We start from the raw sequence: 18364 nt of genomic DNA, 5'->3' as shown, positions 1-18364 counted from the left end.
ACCATTAGTTGGCTGCCATTAAACTCCGTTTCCTCCAAGCTCTACGTAGATGCAGGGACACTGGTGTGGAGGTTAGAAATATTGAGTTGAGACCAGGGCAGGAGGGAGAGATTAGCAGCTTGAGCTGGGCTGTCATCAGTCAACTTCATGCATCTAGATTGCAGTCTCTGGACCCTGAGAAGCAGGATTTTGAAGATATTGTAGGAGAGACATGTGTACATTCTCTTATCTAATCCTCACAACATCATCAAGAAGTAAATATTATCACCCCTATGTTACAGGCTAGTAAATAGTCCACTTCTCACTGAGATGAGCCCAACTCCGAAGCCCTTATTTTTAACAATTCCACTATGTTCCTCCTCTACCAACCTTCTGGTAAATATACAGCATCTGTTTCCTGCTCTTGGCAGCTTTTGCTCCCATCCTCACAAACCTTTGCTCCAGATTCTGATTTTTTATCTGATTTTTAAAAAAACGCTCATATTGATTTTACTGAAAATTTACTGTGAAAATGGAGGAGGAGTGTTCATTGACAAAAACATCACAAAATGTGATTGAACTTCTCAGGGTGACTGTTTCCAGAGAGATATCTCTGCCTCCTCTCTTGCTCAAAATCTCATTCTTTCACCTCTTTATTTAAAGGGGCTAAAGCTACCCTTCTGAATATCTTTAGCTTTTATACTCTACTCAGTTAAAGAAGAGATTAAAATAAAACCAGAGAAGACAGCACAGTAAAGCAAAAAGTCTACACTAAAAACATGTCCTAGGTGTCTGAGTAAGACTCTGTCTACGCTGTCTCTAAAAAAAAAATGTCAACAGTCAAAGTCAAAAATCCTTCTCATTGTCTTCAATATGATGGGTGGACATTGTCCATTTAGATTACAATGTTAATTTAACAATTATTACTTCCTCCTTCTTTGGAAGTAATCATTTCCTGATCATCAACTCCAAATATGCACAGAAAAAAAGTGAATCGGAAGTTAAGATTCCTGTGTTTCTAGAGATGTGACAGGGTAAATGAGTGAAATAGCCCCATGGGACTAAGGTGACCCTGATGGCAGTTAAAAGGACAGATTTACTCTAGCAGATTGTTGTCTTTGTCAAAAAATAGGAAAAATGGATTTAGATTTTGTTTTCAATGAAACATAGAGATCCAAAGTTTTGTGTGAAATCCCCATTTTTGAGAAATAATTGTACCTTTTGTGCAGTGCTGTATGTACCAAGTACAACTCAGGGCGCCATATCATTGTCGTTGCCATAAAAGTTGAACTTTCTGGAACAATGTACCCTACTCTTCCCAGCGGACCTACCCTACCCACTCTGCACTCCCTCTTCCTGAGATCTCACTACTCCCATGGCTTCAGTTACCAGCTGTGTCCCAGACCTCTTGTCTGAGGTTCTGAGGAGGCAAAAATATCTAACTTTCTACATCTGGCTGGTATCTCAAACTTGCCATTTCTAAAATTGAAGTCATTACCTAGTTTCTCAAATAAATCTATTCTTCCCCCCATATTTCTTACTTTAGTCCACTACCTAACCATCTGCCTTCTTTGGTAGGTACCAAACTACCCTTACTTTTCCACACCCAATCAATTCCACGTTCTGCCGACTGTTACCCGTATCCCACTACCTACTTCTCTCTACTTTCACTATTATTACTCTCCCGCAAATTGCTACTATCTTTTACATAGAGTTAATTGGAGCCATTTTTACTGAGGTTGGATTCTATAGCCATTATACAAATGGAAAAATGTATGTCAAACCTCAGTAACATGAGATACTCAGCCAATGAGATACTCAGACTATGGAAAGACCAAATGCAGGAAATGTGGTTTCCTAGTTCCCCCTCATCTGGGGCATCCTCTCTCCTCATCACATGGATCCTCCCAAGCTATTTAAATTGTTTTCTCTTGTTCTTTCTGTTTTCTTTTTGTCTAGAAGATATAATTGAATTTTCAGAAGTTAAATATTCATATGATGCACTTCCAGATCCTACAAACACATCATCTTTAGTCTCAACTAATGCAAATAATGCTGTAAAATGAACACAAAAATGCTGATATCTTTTTGAGTTAGTGATTTAATTTCCTTCAGATAAAAACCTAGAAGCAGAATTGCTTGATCATATTGTAGTAGTTTTTTTTTAAATCTTTTGAGAACCTCCATACTGTTTTCCACAGTGGCTACACCACTTTACATTCCCACCAACAATGTGCTAGGGCTCCCTTTTCTTCCAGATCTTCAACATTTTGCCTCTTTCTTATCCTTTGTGTCTCAATTCAAATACCATTTTCTCAGAACAATCTTCCAAGCACTCTCCAGCTAAGACACTCATTTCTATTGAATAGCACTATCACTTTGCAGTTTTTCTTCTTCACAAACTTAGTAACATTTGAAATAATATTGTTTAGTTGTTAACAAGATTGATGCCTATCTGTCCACATGAAGGCAAGGACGTGTTTACTGTTTATTAAAATACCTTCAGCTTCCAGAATAATAGCACATAATAGGTGTTCCATAAATACATTAATTGACTCTTTCTGGATATGCAGGTAAAGGCTAATCAAGCCTTCAATATCCTAAAGACTTACAAGAAGATTACATGCTGTCAAAGCAAAATGTGTGGTTTTCTAAACATATCTAGTGACCTCTGCTGGAATACCTACTAAGGAAACCAAACAGAAGTCTTCCTTTTTCCCTAATTGTCCTCTTACCTCATTTTCATTGAATGATGAAGTGTTAGTGTGAGTTTGAAATTAGAGATCAGGACTTTTGAGACCTTCTGCCGTCTTGGAGAAATTCCACCTGCCTTTCTATCTGAATGACTGTTTTCTTTCTACTCCCAGCTCAACATTTTATGTTTTTATTATTTTACTAAAAAAACTGTTTTTTAATTTTTTGTTGTGGGGCGATGGGGGCAGAGAGAATCTTAAGCAGGCTCCACACCCAGCACAGAGCCTGATGTGGGGCTCAATTTCACCACCATGAGATCATGACCTGAGCTGAAATCAAGAGTTGGATACTTAACCGACTGAGCCACCCAGGTGCCCCTCAATTTGTGTTTTCAGCACAAATCTCTGAAGAGAATTTTCAAGGAAACAGAAAGCAGAAAACTTTTTCTGATTCCTCTCCAAATCTTATTACATAAATTACTGTCTCTCCTTGCCTTCCCTCCCTGCCACACACGAAAGAAGAAGATTCATCCACATAACATGGATGGATGAAGATATATCCCATGGACATATTTTGTATGACTCCATTTATTTCACTCCTCTTGACTCAAGGAAAAATTTTGAAAATGGCATTCACCACAGAAAAGCAAAGAATTGGCAAAGGGGATTCTTCTGTTAGGAATTATAGGATCAAAAGAGTTATGTAAGGCTACTTGAAGGGTCATTAGGAGATGATGTGTTGTTGAGAATGCTGGTACTTGAAGCAGAAACCCCAAATGAGAATTGAGGACCAGGAATTTCAAAAACAGTAATGAGCTAAGGATGGGAATAAGTGAAACAATCCTGAGGTGATCTGATTAAACTTTTGGAGATAGTTTTTTACTTTTTAATCATCATTGATCAAAGTTACATTCCTTGCATGTTGTACTCAAAACCACCTGGGATTTATACTTTTTCATAGGGAAATTTTTGAGAAAAGTAATTAAGAGAAGGGGGAACCAAGATCTATGCCTAACATCAAAATTTAGATTATAAATGTAGACTACAAAAACTAGGATTTTTTTTAATGCTCTAGAAATAAGACTCAAAGAATACTTAGGAAATCTAAAAGTATTGAAAGTTTGTAAATGGTCCCAGTGAATTCTATGTGTAATCTAAAATGGTCTGCAACCCTAATAAGGGGAATTGCTAATCTTGGATCACTCTGGAAGTGATGAAATAAGCATTGATGACTGAATGAGTCTAGGAGTTTGGCCAAAAGGACAAGGACTAAAGGTCGGGACTTGTGTCGTGCTCAGCCTATGAGGATTCCACCATCTGAAGGGGTGCTTACCTAAGCCCAGAACTTGAGGATTTTATGTATGATTGAGTTGGTCAGGTTGATACTGATTGGAGATACTGTCCTCACTGGACCTGCCCAGAAAGACTGTACAGAAGGGCTGATAATTCCTCCTTCAACTGAGAGTTCTCTGGGAACCACATGAGATTTCATTTGACTGGTTTATACCTATAATAAGTTCCCCAAGCCTGAGATCTTCCAGCTCTGACCCTGCAAGGCTCTCGACACACCGCTACTGGCATCACAGTTTATTGAAAAAGGGATTCAAAAAAGTTTCAGAGGACCAGAGAAAGAATGCTCCGAGGCCGATCTCTATCTGTGACATCCCTGAGCGGGCTTCCTCGGTGGGAAGTGGAAGAACTTCCTGTGGAGGATTTACTGCTGTTTGAAGTCGCTTGGGAAGTAACCAATAAAGGTTTGTACTGCCCTAGAAAGTGGATCTTTGGCAGATTGTTGAAGAATGCAGATTAGGATTTCACAGGGGACTGTAGTGAGAATGAACTGACAGTGAGTGAGGGAAGTATTCAAACTGAATGTAAGTTTAGGTTACATTTAACCTTGTCTATTTCAACAGACAATGATAACTTAGATAGGGCTGTGTGGAAGGGAGACAGTTGAAAGCAGTCGTTGGAATGTGCATTTAAATTAAATTTGACATGCATGTTATGACAAAACAGGAATAATAATATATTATATATATAATTATATATATTATAATATAATGATAATTTACTTTTTTGGTTTTATGATTTCTCTCAACAAAAAAGCATAAACAAGTATTTTATTTTAAGGAAAACCATATGTGATCAGGACCAATTGCAAACTTTAATGCCAAGCACTTTAATGCACTGCTAAAGATTGTGTGAAATACTTAATAATGTTTCTAATAACTCAAGATCAGCTTATAGTTAAAGTTTTAACTTAGAAGCTGCTCAGAATGTATTATATTGAGCTCCTATTAAGAAGAATGAGAATATTTCAAACTTAGAGGAATTATATTTGACATATGTTCTGATTTTCACCTTATGCTAAGTGTTCAAAGTTCTCATGTGTGTACATTCATAAAATTCATAAAATCAAAATAAAAAATCAATTCTGCTTATGTAGAAATGCAAGAATGAATGTGAGAGAACAAAGTACATTCTTCCTCTCTGTAGTTTAATGAGATGGAGGCAAAGAGGACAGAAATCTTATTATGGAAAAGTGTTTTATGAAGAGCTTTTTCTAATATTCTTTTTCCACTCACAAGGTGTTTGAATGTGCCCAAAGTTCCCTGGAACAGAGTCATCTCTATTACATATCCTAGGCTATGACCTGAAATGAAGGTTTTTTTCTCTATAGAGTAGGTGGGAACTCAAGGATATTGCTTGTTGGTGGAAAAATTGGGGGGATTCTTTAGCACCAGGAATCAGTTCAGAAGACCCCTGTGTGAGTTCTAGCACCTGAGTAGAGCCCCCTCTTCTTGCTTCTTTCCTTCTTTTCTCTCCACTTAGCAAACATTAATGGAGAATTGTTTCCAGGCGCTGGGAACACACTGTTGAAAACCGTTATTCCTTACATCTTGGTGACGTGTGTGCTGATTTCAGGACCTAGAATGGTACCGGTGCACAGAAAATCCTCAATGGATTTTTTTTTCTTTTGAATGAAGGAATAAATACATTTTGTTTTTAGCCCTAAGTTTCCTTGAAACCCGTTTTCTTTTGTTTCCCATGCAAAGGAAAGAAAAAAAAGGTTTTTTTGGTGGAAAAGGGAACCACAATGTGATTTACCAACATTGACATCATCTCCATCATATCTTTATTTTAATATTTATTACAGCCTAATTTTTTAGAAATTTTTATATAAATGGACAGTTATTGTGTTCATCCTTGGCAATGCACTGATACTATATATGTAGGTTTTCTTTAAATTTACTTTAAACTTTTACTTCCGTGTAGCTCATGGCAGTGATATGAGGCATCTTAGAGATCAATGATCCAACTTCTCTATTTCAAAGATGAAATGGGTATCTAAGGCATTAAATGATTAAGCAAATGGCAGGGTTGGGACTAGCATTTAGGTCTTCTTTAAGCTCATTTCTCTTTTTACTACCACAGAAGAATGAAAAATTAAAACCATTGCCTGAGGAAATGTCCTATAGATGAAAGAACACAGGACTTATGGTCAAGGGACATAGATTTCTAAGACTTTGAAAAAACATCCTTTAAATTACCTGAATATCCATTTATTCATGAATGAAGTTAATGTCATATGCTCCTGGTATCTCACAATGTTTTGTGGCAAGCAAGGAAATCTATTTACATCCAAGAAAACAAAAGATTTATTAGAGGGAAAAAATCCCTCTCTGCCAGAATTTTGCCAATGAACAATGAATATGTGTAAAATATAACAAGTGAGAGAGTCACAGTTAAATTATTGGATGTTAATCCTCAGACTTCAAAATAACACTTTCCCTTGTTCATATTGCCCTTGACATTCATTGCTTTTATTCATTTATCCATTTATCATTGCTCTTCATTTATTATTCATAAAGATTCATCAAGTGTTTATTAGATGTCAGGCACGGGGAAATGAAGGAGATAGAGTTTAACAATACAGAATTGATTCCCAGTCTTCCAGTACTTACAAACCTGCAGGAAGATAGACATTGAACATGTGATTGTTGTCAAATGTGATGACAATAAGAATAAGAGAACAAGTGGCTCTTAGACTATATGTTGGGGGCAAGGGAGGGGCGGTTTCTACCTGGATTGGGGTTGGGCTGGTGGAACCTCTGTGAGAAAGACACAGTTGAGCTGACACCTGAAGGATGAATAGCCATTGGGTAATAGTGATGGAGGAAGGATAAAGAAGGATGAGGGAACTGTATGTGCCAAGATGCAGAGGTGAGAAAGTGTACTCTGTTCAAAGATCTGAGAGAAGCTCAGAGAGGGGAAAGGAGTGGAATGTGAGGGCAGATGGGAGATACCAGCAGGGGGCAGTTCATGAAGTTTAGGGTTACTTAATAGCCTTAAAAATTCTACCTCCAATTCGTGAATGGTGGGAAGCCACTGAAGTTCTAAACAGCAGAAGTACTAAGTAGTCAGGTGTGTTTTTGAAAAAGTGCTATTACTAGTTGGGTGAGAGGATAGCAGGAAAGTAACAGACAAGGTAAAGACTGTGACGTGGTCTAGGATAGAGAGTTTTGCCCAGATGTAAGAAACAAAATGGTTTACTTTCTCCTTTGTTCAGGCAGGCCTCACTACAATCATTTCTTCTGCAAAGACCTGCCCAAATCATGGTAGATTATGGACCAATTATTATGTTGAGAATATTTAAGATCATTAAAAAGACTTGAATAAATATTGTCACAAATAATGTTGCTAATTTAATACATGTGAGCACTTCTGAAATATAGTCGCTAAATGAATGCTTCTTTTTAAAAATTTACTAAAATCAATACATTTTAGTCCTAGGCCAGTATGTAATATAACACATTTAATACTCTACTTTCTCCCTTCTCAAACTGGGCATCAACGCTTTAGGTCACATGGTGTGAAAGGCATAGGGAGAAACTCAGAAACCTACAGTCAAAACGGTGTGGTAAAAACTGATTGTAACTACAAGTCTGCTCTTCTAAGGCAGGAGTTTGGAAGGTGGGACCCTGATAAAAGAGGATCACAAGGAGTTTGTAAACCTTTAAAACTGTATCTGAAAATGGTATGTATAAGTCCTCTTGGAGAAGAGTACTGAATGCTTTCATCAGATTTCCAAAAGCCTTAATGACTGATGTGAGGACCACTGCTCTAAAGTTCCCTAAACCCCGAGTTCCTTTTTGTTAACCCAAAGCGTCAAGAGACAAAATAAAAAAGCTATTTCCTCTAAGTATTGTTTTCCAAATGGATTTTCTCTAAGGCAGAATAAAAAGGATTCCACTTTTCCCAAATCTTAAGATATTTATCTTTTTGTGATATTGGTCATTTTCTTCCTCTGTCCCTCCCACCCATCACTTTTAAAAATCCATCAATATGTTGTTCCACACAGTTTCTTACAATCTTGCTGTCTAGAGCCTGTGGGCTCTGGGGTAAGAGTTCCTGGATTGGAATCCCAACTCATCATTACCTGTGTGATGTTGGATCAGTCTCATAGCCTCTTTGTGCCTCAGATTCTCTATTTAAAAATAAAGATAATTATAGCACCTACCTATAATGGTGTTGTGCAAATGAGAAGAAATACCAATTGAAAATCACTTAGAACAGTGCCTAGCATTTAATAAATGCTCTGTAGGTGTTAGCTTATTCTTATTTCTTCATAAAATTTATTCATAATATGAGGAAGTTGGATCATTCATTTTCATACTACCTTTCACTTTGAGCAATTCCATGATTCTATTTTTAAATGCAAAAGCAGAGAGGGGGAGGGGAAAGATATGGATCAGGGTTACAGTAATTATGGTTGAGGTGCCTTTGCCCAGTGTGGATATGCAGTGGCTGTGTCAGTGGCATCCTAAGCCCCACCACATGGAACAAAATCTATGCAAAAACTGTGCTTGACACACACATAGTTTCAAGATGAGCACTAGTCTCCTCACTTCCTTTTCATCCAGATTACCATGTCTGAGCCCTCCTGTATAAAAACATTTGGAGTTATCATTGTGGAATATTCAGGGTGGGGAGTGTCTAAAGTCTTGCTTTGAGTGTATTGTCCTCCACTGCCCCAAACTGCATATGCTTTAATTTAAACCACAGACCAGCAAAGCTCTGGACACATAACCATTTGTTGACCATTGTTACCAGTAACTCTTTCCCATCAGACCTGGTGCCCAAAGAATGATGTCTAACTGTATAATGACTTCCCCTGCTCTGCAACTGTATCTTGGAATAGGAGGGTCAGGTTAGTAGCTATGCATACAGAAGTCATATAACTTCCAAATTCTGTAAACTTTAAGCAATTAAAAATAGTGAAGATTCTCCCAATATATAAAATACAGTGGACCCTTGAACATTTTGAAGTATGTGGATCCACTTACATGCAGAGTTTTTTCAATAATACAGTACATCACTGTAAATGTATTTTTCCTACCTTATGATTTTTTTAAATAAACATTTTTAAATAAACATTTTCATTTTTAAAATAAACATTTTCTTTTCTCTAGCTTGTTTTATTGTAATAAGATAATATAAAATACATATAACATGCAAAATATGTGTTAATTGTTTATATTATCAGTAAGGTTTCAGGTCAACAGTAGGCTATTAGCAGTTAAGTTTTTGGGGAGTCAAAACTTATACGTGGATTTTTGACTATGTGGGGGGTTGGCAACCCTAACCACCACATTGTTCAAGGGTCAACTATACCTCCTTATTATATAAAACATGTATATTCTTGTTGTATATAATATATTTAGCATAATAACATATAACTTATTATACAGAGACAACATCTTATTTGGCTGGTGTCCATATGCCATACTGCTTTGGAATCCTGATTTTAGCAATATAAGCAATGTTTACAGATGAAAATTTGGGGTTTTAACTATCTCCATGGCATATGCCATGGGATCTCATCTTTTCTTTCTTATGAAAGGCCTGATACTTTGCCCTCACACTAAAGATAGCTCCCATGTTGTTTCAGGAAAATATAGATCAATAAAATACAAAGTACATGTTTGAAAGTGAAGGGTGAATCCAAATTCACTGACCTATGCTGTGGCAAAACAATAATTCAATAAAAAATATGTGTTGGGGAATGTCTGGTTTATGCTCCAAATTTGAAAATAGGAATGATCCTATTTCTATGCCATCACATTCACCTGTAGTTAGCATGCCAGGAGAGGAATTTGGGGTAACGTGTGGCATTTAGACAAAGAAAAAGCTGAAGGAAATTAGTTGGCATCTAAATATGAGGAGGACAGCGAGAGGCTAAAACGAGCTTGACTATATGAAATAGTGGTGAGGTGACCTCCTCATGAATAGACGCACAGGAAGAAGTCAAGGGGGAAAGATTCATTTTAAATTAGGCCCCAACCAATACACGATTGCCTTTTTTTTTTTAATTTTATGTTTTTATTCCTGATAGACTGAAACAGCATATCCATAGTATTTATGACAGTCTAATGCTATTTGGGGACTATCCTCATCAAAGTTGAAATGGGAAAAAGAAGTAGCAAATTAATTAGCAATGTTTAATTTTGCATTTCAATTCCCACATCTAATCATTCTTTTTTGTTTTTTAGTAAAGATTTTCTCTTCTCCTTTTTGTACTTTGGCAAATAAAAATGTATTTGCATTTACCCAAGTGTATTTGAACTTGAAACACATAATCTAACAAACAAGAATGTCCTAAGATCTCTGGGCAAGATACATAGTTGTACATAAAAGAGAATTTTCAAGAGTAGAGATGTAAGTAAGGCATTAATAAATGTGTGCCATCAGAATCCTATAACATAGCCCCTGGTAAGATAAAGATGAAGGAAATAAGTCTACAGAAGAAATTATTTGAAGATTTTGTCTTTTTATGGATAGCAAGTGTGAATAAAGCTTATATATAAGTACGTTGCTATGATGTGACTCTTTAAAGAAAAAAGTTTTAGCTACTCTTGCAAATTATTTCTCTAAATTTGTTTTCCTCAACAAATGGTTTTAACAGTTCATAAAATTTTCTGAAATTTGGAGAAATATTTAGGCATATTTGGTTTTGGCCTCAATGTATGTCATCTCAGATTCATTGTTGATGGTAAGTGAATCCCGTTGGTCCTGGTCCAGTCTAGAAGTCTCTGATGGCAAGGTTTACAGGTTTTCTTCATGTGTTCCATGCTATTCTCATCACCTGACATCTGAAATGTGATTGATAATGTCCTTACCATTCTCTGTTCAAGTTAGTTTCAAATTTCTCTAAATTTTCTATAGTCATAAAGTCTTTTCTTAGAGATGAAGTTCTTAAAGACAATAAGTTTATGTAGACTCATATGAAAATTGCTTGCATGTAATATTTACATTTGGGAAATTATATTAACTCTTCTCTTTTGTGAATTAATGAATCCTGTTGGTCTCATATAATAGTACGAACATTTGCATTATGTGTCTCACCTCTTAAAAATAATTTAACCAAAAGTATATTTTGAGGTTCAGGTGTAAAGAAAAATTTGCAGATGGCAATTCTACCTTTTGGTCATAGATTGTGATTACTGGTAAGATTTATTATTTAAAGCCTAAATTACCGAGACAATTTAAGAGATGCAATTGCTATCGAACGCTCTATCCTGATGAATTGAAATAACTTATGAAAACCTGAGATGAAAAATAGGAATCTCTCTTTTTAATATACAAGTAATAAAATTGCTCCAGGAAATAGAGCTGAAGATTGGTGCCAGGATCTGTGTTAGCTTTGTGATTTCTCACGGCATTTCTTGAGTTGTTTCCTCACTTATAGCTCATGGACAAAGAATTATTCAAGAAGTTGGTTCAGACTATTTTCATATTCTCATACAACATGATTGCTTAGAGCCAGCACCAGATATTCTGCCTGAGTTTACGAAGGTCGTCTTCCCCTTGGTCCTCCCTATTCCTCTTACCTACCTGCCTCTCAAACCTTTCCTTTTGCATCCTGTTACTCTCCCCTTGCACACTGTGCTGTCAACTTAGGGCCTTGGGTGTAACTCTTCTCTCTGCTTAAAACGTTCTTCCCCATGATAGCTGCTTGCCTAATTTCTTCACCCTTTTCAGTATTTACTCAAATGAGCCCTAGGTTGGGATACTTCTGCTACAACCTGCCTTCTGCCCCCAAGCTAAGTAATATTTTATCCCCACTGAACAGAAGAGCTAATTGAGCCTTAGACAAGTTGAATTAACTAGTTCAATTTAAGTTGTTGCCAATTTTTTTGCCACAGTAATGCTTCAATAAATATCTTAATAGACATCATTTGGCACTCTTCTTATTTCCCAGAACAATTTTCTAGATGTGGACATGCTGGATCCAAGAGTGGGTATATTTCCCAAGAGTGTACATATTTTTTTGGCCCTGTGTCTTAGTAGTCATGACATCAGTGCCAGAGGGGAAAAATGAAATACCATGTGAAAATTTGTGTCATTGGGTTCGACATGAGGTTTGGGCCAAGCATCCCACCTCAAAATCTATCAGCTCTTTTCTCTTACCAAAAGGTACCTTGCTGGTTACTTTTGAAGGTAAGTGGTTCTTTATCTTGAGAGACGTGCTCATCATTTCAGCAATGGCTGTTACATGGACATACTCTGGCCCCTTGGACCACTGCAAGAGTAAAAGGTGAAAACTGTTGTTGAGGGTGTGTGTCGTGACAATGGCTATGGGAAACAACTTTGACCCTTCAGTGTGGATAGAGCTTTAGGCTACATACTGCTCTATTCCAATCATCTCTTCAGATTTCCTTCAAATGTTTGGAATTCTCTGCTGCTGCCAACCTGCTGCTCTCTGACATGCACCCAGAAAAGGCTTTAAAATATGCATTGAATTGAACCAAATAGTAACTATTTGTTGGTGTCCTTTAAAAATTTTCTTTTAAGGGGGAAAAAAAAGTTACAGAGAGAGAGGGAGCCAAACCATGAGACTCAAGGACTGAGAATAAACTGAGGGTTGATGGGGCATGGGGGGAGAGGGGAAAGTGGGTGATGGGCACGGAGGAGGGCACTTGTTGGGATGAGCACTGAGTGTTGTATGGAATCCAATTTGACAATAAATTATATTTTTAAATAAATAAATAAAACTTTCTTTTAGAAAGTTAAATAAACTCTTGTGCTTGATAAATCCTAAATGCTAACTTAAAAACAAGGACTCATTTCCATACCTTCATCACTTAAAGTGAAATACGAACCTGAATGATAAACAGAAGCATTCCTTTTCAACAGTTGGTGGCATCTATACTGTGATTCAGACGAAGGCCAAAACCACAGCAGATGAATGGGGAGACAATTATTTTCTGATTGGCCCCTATTTTGAGCATAATATGAAGACTCAGGTGGAACGGTGTGAACCTATAAATGATGCTATCAGAAGAGCAGTGGACACAATGAATAAACATGGCTGCCAGGTAAGGGACACCGACTGACACTTCACCCAGCAAGACCTAGTAAAACTGTTATGCGAGAACAGACCACCATTCACATGACCTCACAAGAGAAGACTATCTCCTTAGGGAAAAGGACAGGGTTTGTGAGAAAGATGATCAATTTAAGTGTAAATAGGTTACATTTGAGGCACTTTGTGAAAGCCATCAAGAAATGTCCAGGAGGGTTATAGGTTTGGAGCTCAACAAAAAGTATAGGATAGAGATGTTTGGGAGAAAGTTATTTGTGTTTAAATTGTAGTTGACATTATGGCTGTTGATAATATTATTCAGTAGAAGTTTATAGACTAAAAGCAGATGTTTTGAGCCAAACCTTGAGGGGAGTGTCAACATGTTAGAACATCTATATTAAAAAACAAAACAAAAAAAACCCCACAACTCAGAGATTGTAAAAGTAGAAACACAGCTAGTGATACAGAAACAAGGATGTACAATTCCTAATCCTCAGAACCTGAAAATATGTTACCTTATATAGCAAAAGGATTTTGTATATTTGGGTCCCGAGGTGGGGAGATTACCTTGGATTATTGAGGTGGGCCCAATGTAATCACAGGGGTCCTTATAAAAGAGAGTCAGTAGAGTCAGAATCAGAATGAAGATGTGCCAGTGGAAGCAGAGGTTGGCCTAATAAGTTTTGAAGATGGAGGAAAAGGCCACATGCCAAGGAATGCAGTAGCCTCTAGATGCTGGAAAAGGCCAGAAAACAGACTCCCCTAGAGACTACAGATTGACTGCGACTCTGCCAATGTGTGGATTTTAACTCACAAGACCTGTTTCAGATTACTGACTCCCAAACATGTAAGGTCATAAATTTGTGTTGTTTTAAGCCACTAGGTTTGTGGTAATCTGTTGCTATCATAACAGAATAGGTCAAAACAAGTGAGGAATAAGTTTCAAGTATGAAGAAGGGATTAAGTCAATGAAAGATTAAACCAGGGTAAATTGGGTTTAGCAACATTCAGGTCTTTCATGGTAATCTTGTGAAATATAGCTTCAGGAGAGATGAGGGTTAAAGCAGATTGCAGTGGTTGAAGAATGACTGAATTGGGAGGAAAAGGGTACAGAAGCTGTGTCAATGAGAGTTTTCTATGAGAAAAAAGGATAATTAAGTAGTTTGCAAATGGCATTGTTTTGAGAATTAGTGTTTTATTAAATGTGAGACCTGATCATATTTATATGCCAAAAGGAAACCCTAGCAGACAGGAAGAAGTTGAAAATTCATAAGAAATGGACAATCGAAGAGAGTAAGATCGCTGAGAATTGGAGAGGGAACACAATCCAAAGCACTATCGAGAGGATTATTTTCCCCCTTTGACTCAAACAGAAAATAAAGGATGAATGCAAATAGAGATAAGTTGATCAAGAAGCAGGATGGTCTCATTTTTGATGATCTTGCTGAAATAGGAGTTGAAGGTCATCTTGTAAGAGTTAGGAGGAAAGTGTTAAAATAAGATCATTTGAGGAAGAAGATCTGAAAAAGGAAGATGAAAGAATTTCTGGACACCTTGAGGTATACTCGTAACTTTTTAGCGGCACAAATATGCATGACTGTGACTTTCTCCAGCAGCAACCAGTAGCCTGGGGGTAAGTAAGTGCAGGAAGTTGAATAATTGGGGATTCAGTGATGTTTAATTTCAGCAATGGGATGAGGTGGCACAAGTCCTGGAGGTAATTAAACAATTGACTGAATTAATGGTTGAAATTGATGGACAGTTATATCTAAAATGGATAGGAAAGGAAGCAAAGTCAGAAAGGAGGCAGTGATATAGGAAAAAATGGAAGGTTCCAGGAACTGGAGGTCTTGAAGAGGAAAAAAGAAAAAAGAACATACACACTGGGAGAAACAGAGTGAGAGAAGTGCAGGTATAGACATTGTGGGCAAGTAATAATTCCATTATTATTATACCAGAGGAGGAATAGTTTGGGTTTTGACAAGGATAACGATGCAGCCATGAGCTTGGGTGGCTGAAATGCCATGGACATGAAGCTCTTTGAAGTTAATAAAGTCAGATAACTATGAGGTATATGTGTAAGATAAAATCTTGGATTTTGAAATTGCCCAGAAAAAGATGGAAAAATAACCAGATGATTAATAGAACAAGCAAAGGTAGTATGTTTGAATACCATAAATTTCAAAGATGTCTTTATACACAAATAATAAAATTTCAGTGTAATGAAAAAAATCGAAACTTCCTTCACACTCATCCCAGGAATATAGTTTCTGGGGTGGAAAAATGATAAGCCCTCATTGAGATGTCCATGTGGGTAGCAGCATCTACAAGTTATATGCAAGGCTTAAGATGCAGAAGATTTAAATGAAGGGAACTTGAGTTCCCACAGAGCACAGGGAAATATATCAGTGAGTGTAGCATAGAGAACATAGGAAAATGAGAGAGGGATGCCTGTTGTACTATTGGGGTGAAATAAGACTCTGGAAGGGGCTTGCATTTAAAGCTCTTGTGAAAGAAGAGGGAGATGAAAAGCATAATTGACTGATTGATCTCAAGGTTCTAAATGTATTTCTGATGTACGGATGTTTCTGTTATAGCCAAGAAGTCACTGGAAGCCAATACAAGCTAGCTTACATTCTCTAGTATCAACACTTCTCTATGACCCTAGCACACTGTATCATATGTCACATATTAGGCACTAGTCATTGAATGAATACATAAATCAATGAATGTGCCAAAGAGAAAACTATTCAAAAGTTGTTTGGGGCTCAGGAAAACTCAGTCTGAAAAGGGAGGAATGCCATGATAAATGCTAATCACAATGGGAGCAACCGACAGATAATGGAGGTCTTTCACAGTTGTCCAAGGCTAGATGGGAGAGAAATCACCATGCATTCCTGAGTCCTGTGCAACAGAATGATGATCAAATGGGCATTCAAGCTCTCCAAATTCAGCGTTGGGTGGAGTCACAAGGGTCAATATTTAAACATGTGGACACATTCAGTTTACCCAATGAGAGGCTCTTAGTTTTCACCAATTTCCAAGAAGCGCTTGAAGTGATGTATGGAGTTACATACCATGAAATAGGAGAATAAACATAAAATAAAACTCAAGACAAAAGAATGTGTAAATTACTGTAGAAAAAATAGAGGCCAAAAAAAAAAAGTTAAAACTTACATATACAGTGATTATATAATTACAATTGGAAAAAAAATGAGAGCTAATACATTAAAACTTGCACAAAATAAAATAGGAATAAAGGACTTCAATTTGAAGAATGTAATAGGATTAGACTTTGAGCTGCTAGATTAAAGAGATAAAGTATCTTGGGCAATATATTTAGTTAAGACATCTGGCAGCAACCCTATTGGGAAACACTTTGTGTCACCTTTTTTTTTTTTTTTTTTTGATAGAAGGAAAGAAAGAAATCGTATACATTTGTCCACAGAAACACATTTTTCTAGCGTGACCTATTATTACAAGTCCTGTTGCATATAGGGAAATAAGTGACACCATAGACACTATATCCCACTACAAGTTAAAGATACAGACCAGTTCATCTTATGACTTTATCATAAAAACATAGACCATGATATTAAATCCTAAAACCATGAATTCAAGGTCACAGGAGGGTAATCAGAAACAGATGGACAAAGATCACATGATCTAGATACTTGGTTTTTAAATGACCACATTTAATGAAGAGCAAGAACTTGGAGGTTCTAGATGAATGCATGCAAGCCCATTCCATCTTCAGGCTCAAATATCAGATGCTTTGGGTTACCACTACAGCTTCCTATACAGCTTGGATCATCTGCTGTTGAATTCTAAATAAAGTGTACATACTCTAAGCATAAATACCTTTTTCTCCCTTGCATTGCCTGTTATTACTGCAAGCCCATGTGTTCCTTATATGGCAGGTGTACTTTGGAAGGTGGCTGATAGAAGGGAGTCCTTACGTGGTGCTATTTGACATAGGCTCTTCGGCTTGGAACCTGGACAGGTGGAAGGGAGATCTCTGGGAAGCATGCAGTGTCGGCATCCCTTATCATGACCGAGAAGCCAACGATATGCTAATATTCGGATCTTTAACCGCCTGGTTCTTAAAAGAGGTATAGTTTATCATATAGTCATACAACAGAGGAGGAACATGATTGTGGTCTGTGCCCAGCAATGATCCCATGATTTTGAGATTAAGGTAAATGCGATGATGCCGTCATGATTGTCCTAATACATTTCAAAAGAATCTGACAAAATGTTAGCTTTCCTCTAACTAGATACTAGCCTTTGGGATGGTTGATGATCATGCACTATGTACATGAATTCTAGACTTATGGGAGTAGAAAGTAGCTTGAAATATTTGGTTTTGTTTATGCACGAGTACTTGTGCAGTTGCAGTGGCTTTTAGATATTTTCATCATTTTCTAAGGGCTGAAGTGATCTCAGCAGGTGCTAAGGAGTCCACAGTACTGAAATATCCCCAAAATGAAAAAAAATTAAAAAATAAAAAACCAAGAGCCTTAGAAATCAATTCCTGTGAAACAAGCCAAGCCTGCACTTTTTTAAGTTCTCAAAGCATGGCAGGAGGATTTTTTTTTTTTTGCATTCCTTGCATTAACTCAAAATGATTATGCCTAACTTAAATATCAGATGGTGAAGGAAGAACATCCCTAGCAAAGGGGGGGTGTAGTCTAAGGACAAATCACAGAACTGCATGCTTGGCAGTGTGTCCCCTTGACCAGTCTTTCTTACCGATGAAGTCATATTCCAATAGCCACAAAAAGGTTGCCTTGAAGTCAAGGGGAAGGTGAAGGGGCAGTCCCACTGCTTGTGTTAGTGACAGAATTAGGAGAACAGGGTGAGGGTACTGACAAGATCTGGCTTAATGACAGTAAGCAGTTTGTGTTATCATCAGTTGGTGGAACCAACTCTTTCTCTGAAAACTACCTCCCTGAGCCACTGCCCCCCAGGACTGAGGTCAGCTTCCGTGTGTGTGTGTGTGTGTGTGTGTGTGTGTGTGTGTCTGCCCTCTTCCTTTCTGTTAAAGAGAACTGGAGAGGAGAGAAGCAAGAAAATAAAGCCCCAATATTCTCTAAAATAAAGCCATTTCAGAAACAGAAATTTTCTTTGATTCAAAGGGTAAATGAAGACATTGACAAAAATCCCAGGCTGCTGGGCAAGCCCTGTTTCTGCAGTCACCTCTTGGATGCCACCAATCTGTGCAACTGCTAATAACTGTGAGGAAATTTTGAAGAGCAGGTACTCTAAAATACAAAGGTCCTAGCCTAAGTCAGTGGTTCTCAAAGAGTATTTCCATGGGCCACCA

At 37.3% G+C, this 18364-nt stretch overlaps 1 protein-coding gene across 2 annotated transcripts in view; it reads left to right on the top strand.

Annotated features, from left to right (window-relative positions):
• Window positions 1-3968: 3968 nt before the first annotated feature.
• Window positions 3969-18364, top strand: part of GYS2 (glycogen synthase 2) — a 57400-nt gene continuing 43004 nt past the window's right edge. For both annotated transcript variants that reach the window (XM_060658169.3, XM_060658168.3), the window contains exons 1-3: window positions 3969-4426; window positions 12870-13051; window positions 16959-17150. In XM_060658169.3, the coding sequence (XP_060514152.1) occupies window positions 4306-4426; window positions 12870-13051; window positions 16959-17150 (495 nt within the window). In that variant the 5' untranslated portion in view covers window positions 3969-4305. The remainder of the gene's footprint in view (window positions 4427-12869; window positions 13052-16958; window positions 17151-18364) is intronic.

Source organism: Panthera onca, chromosome B4 (assembly GCF_046562875.1).
Source record: "Panthera onca isolate mPanOnc1 chromosome B4, mPanOnc1 haplotype 2, whole genome shotgun sequence".
Lineage (NCBI taxonomy): Eukaryota > Metazoa > Chordata > Mammalia > Carnivora > Felidae > Panthera > Panthera onca.
Note: the sequence above shows the minus strand (reverse complement) of the source record. Positions and strands in the feature narration are given on the sequence as shown.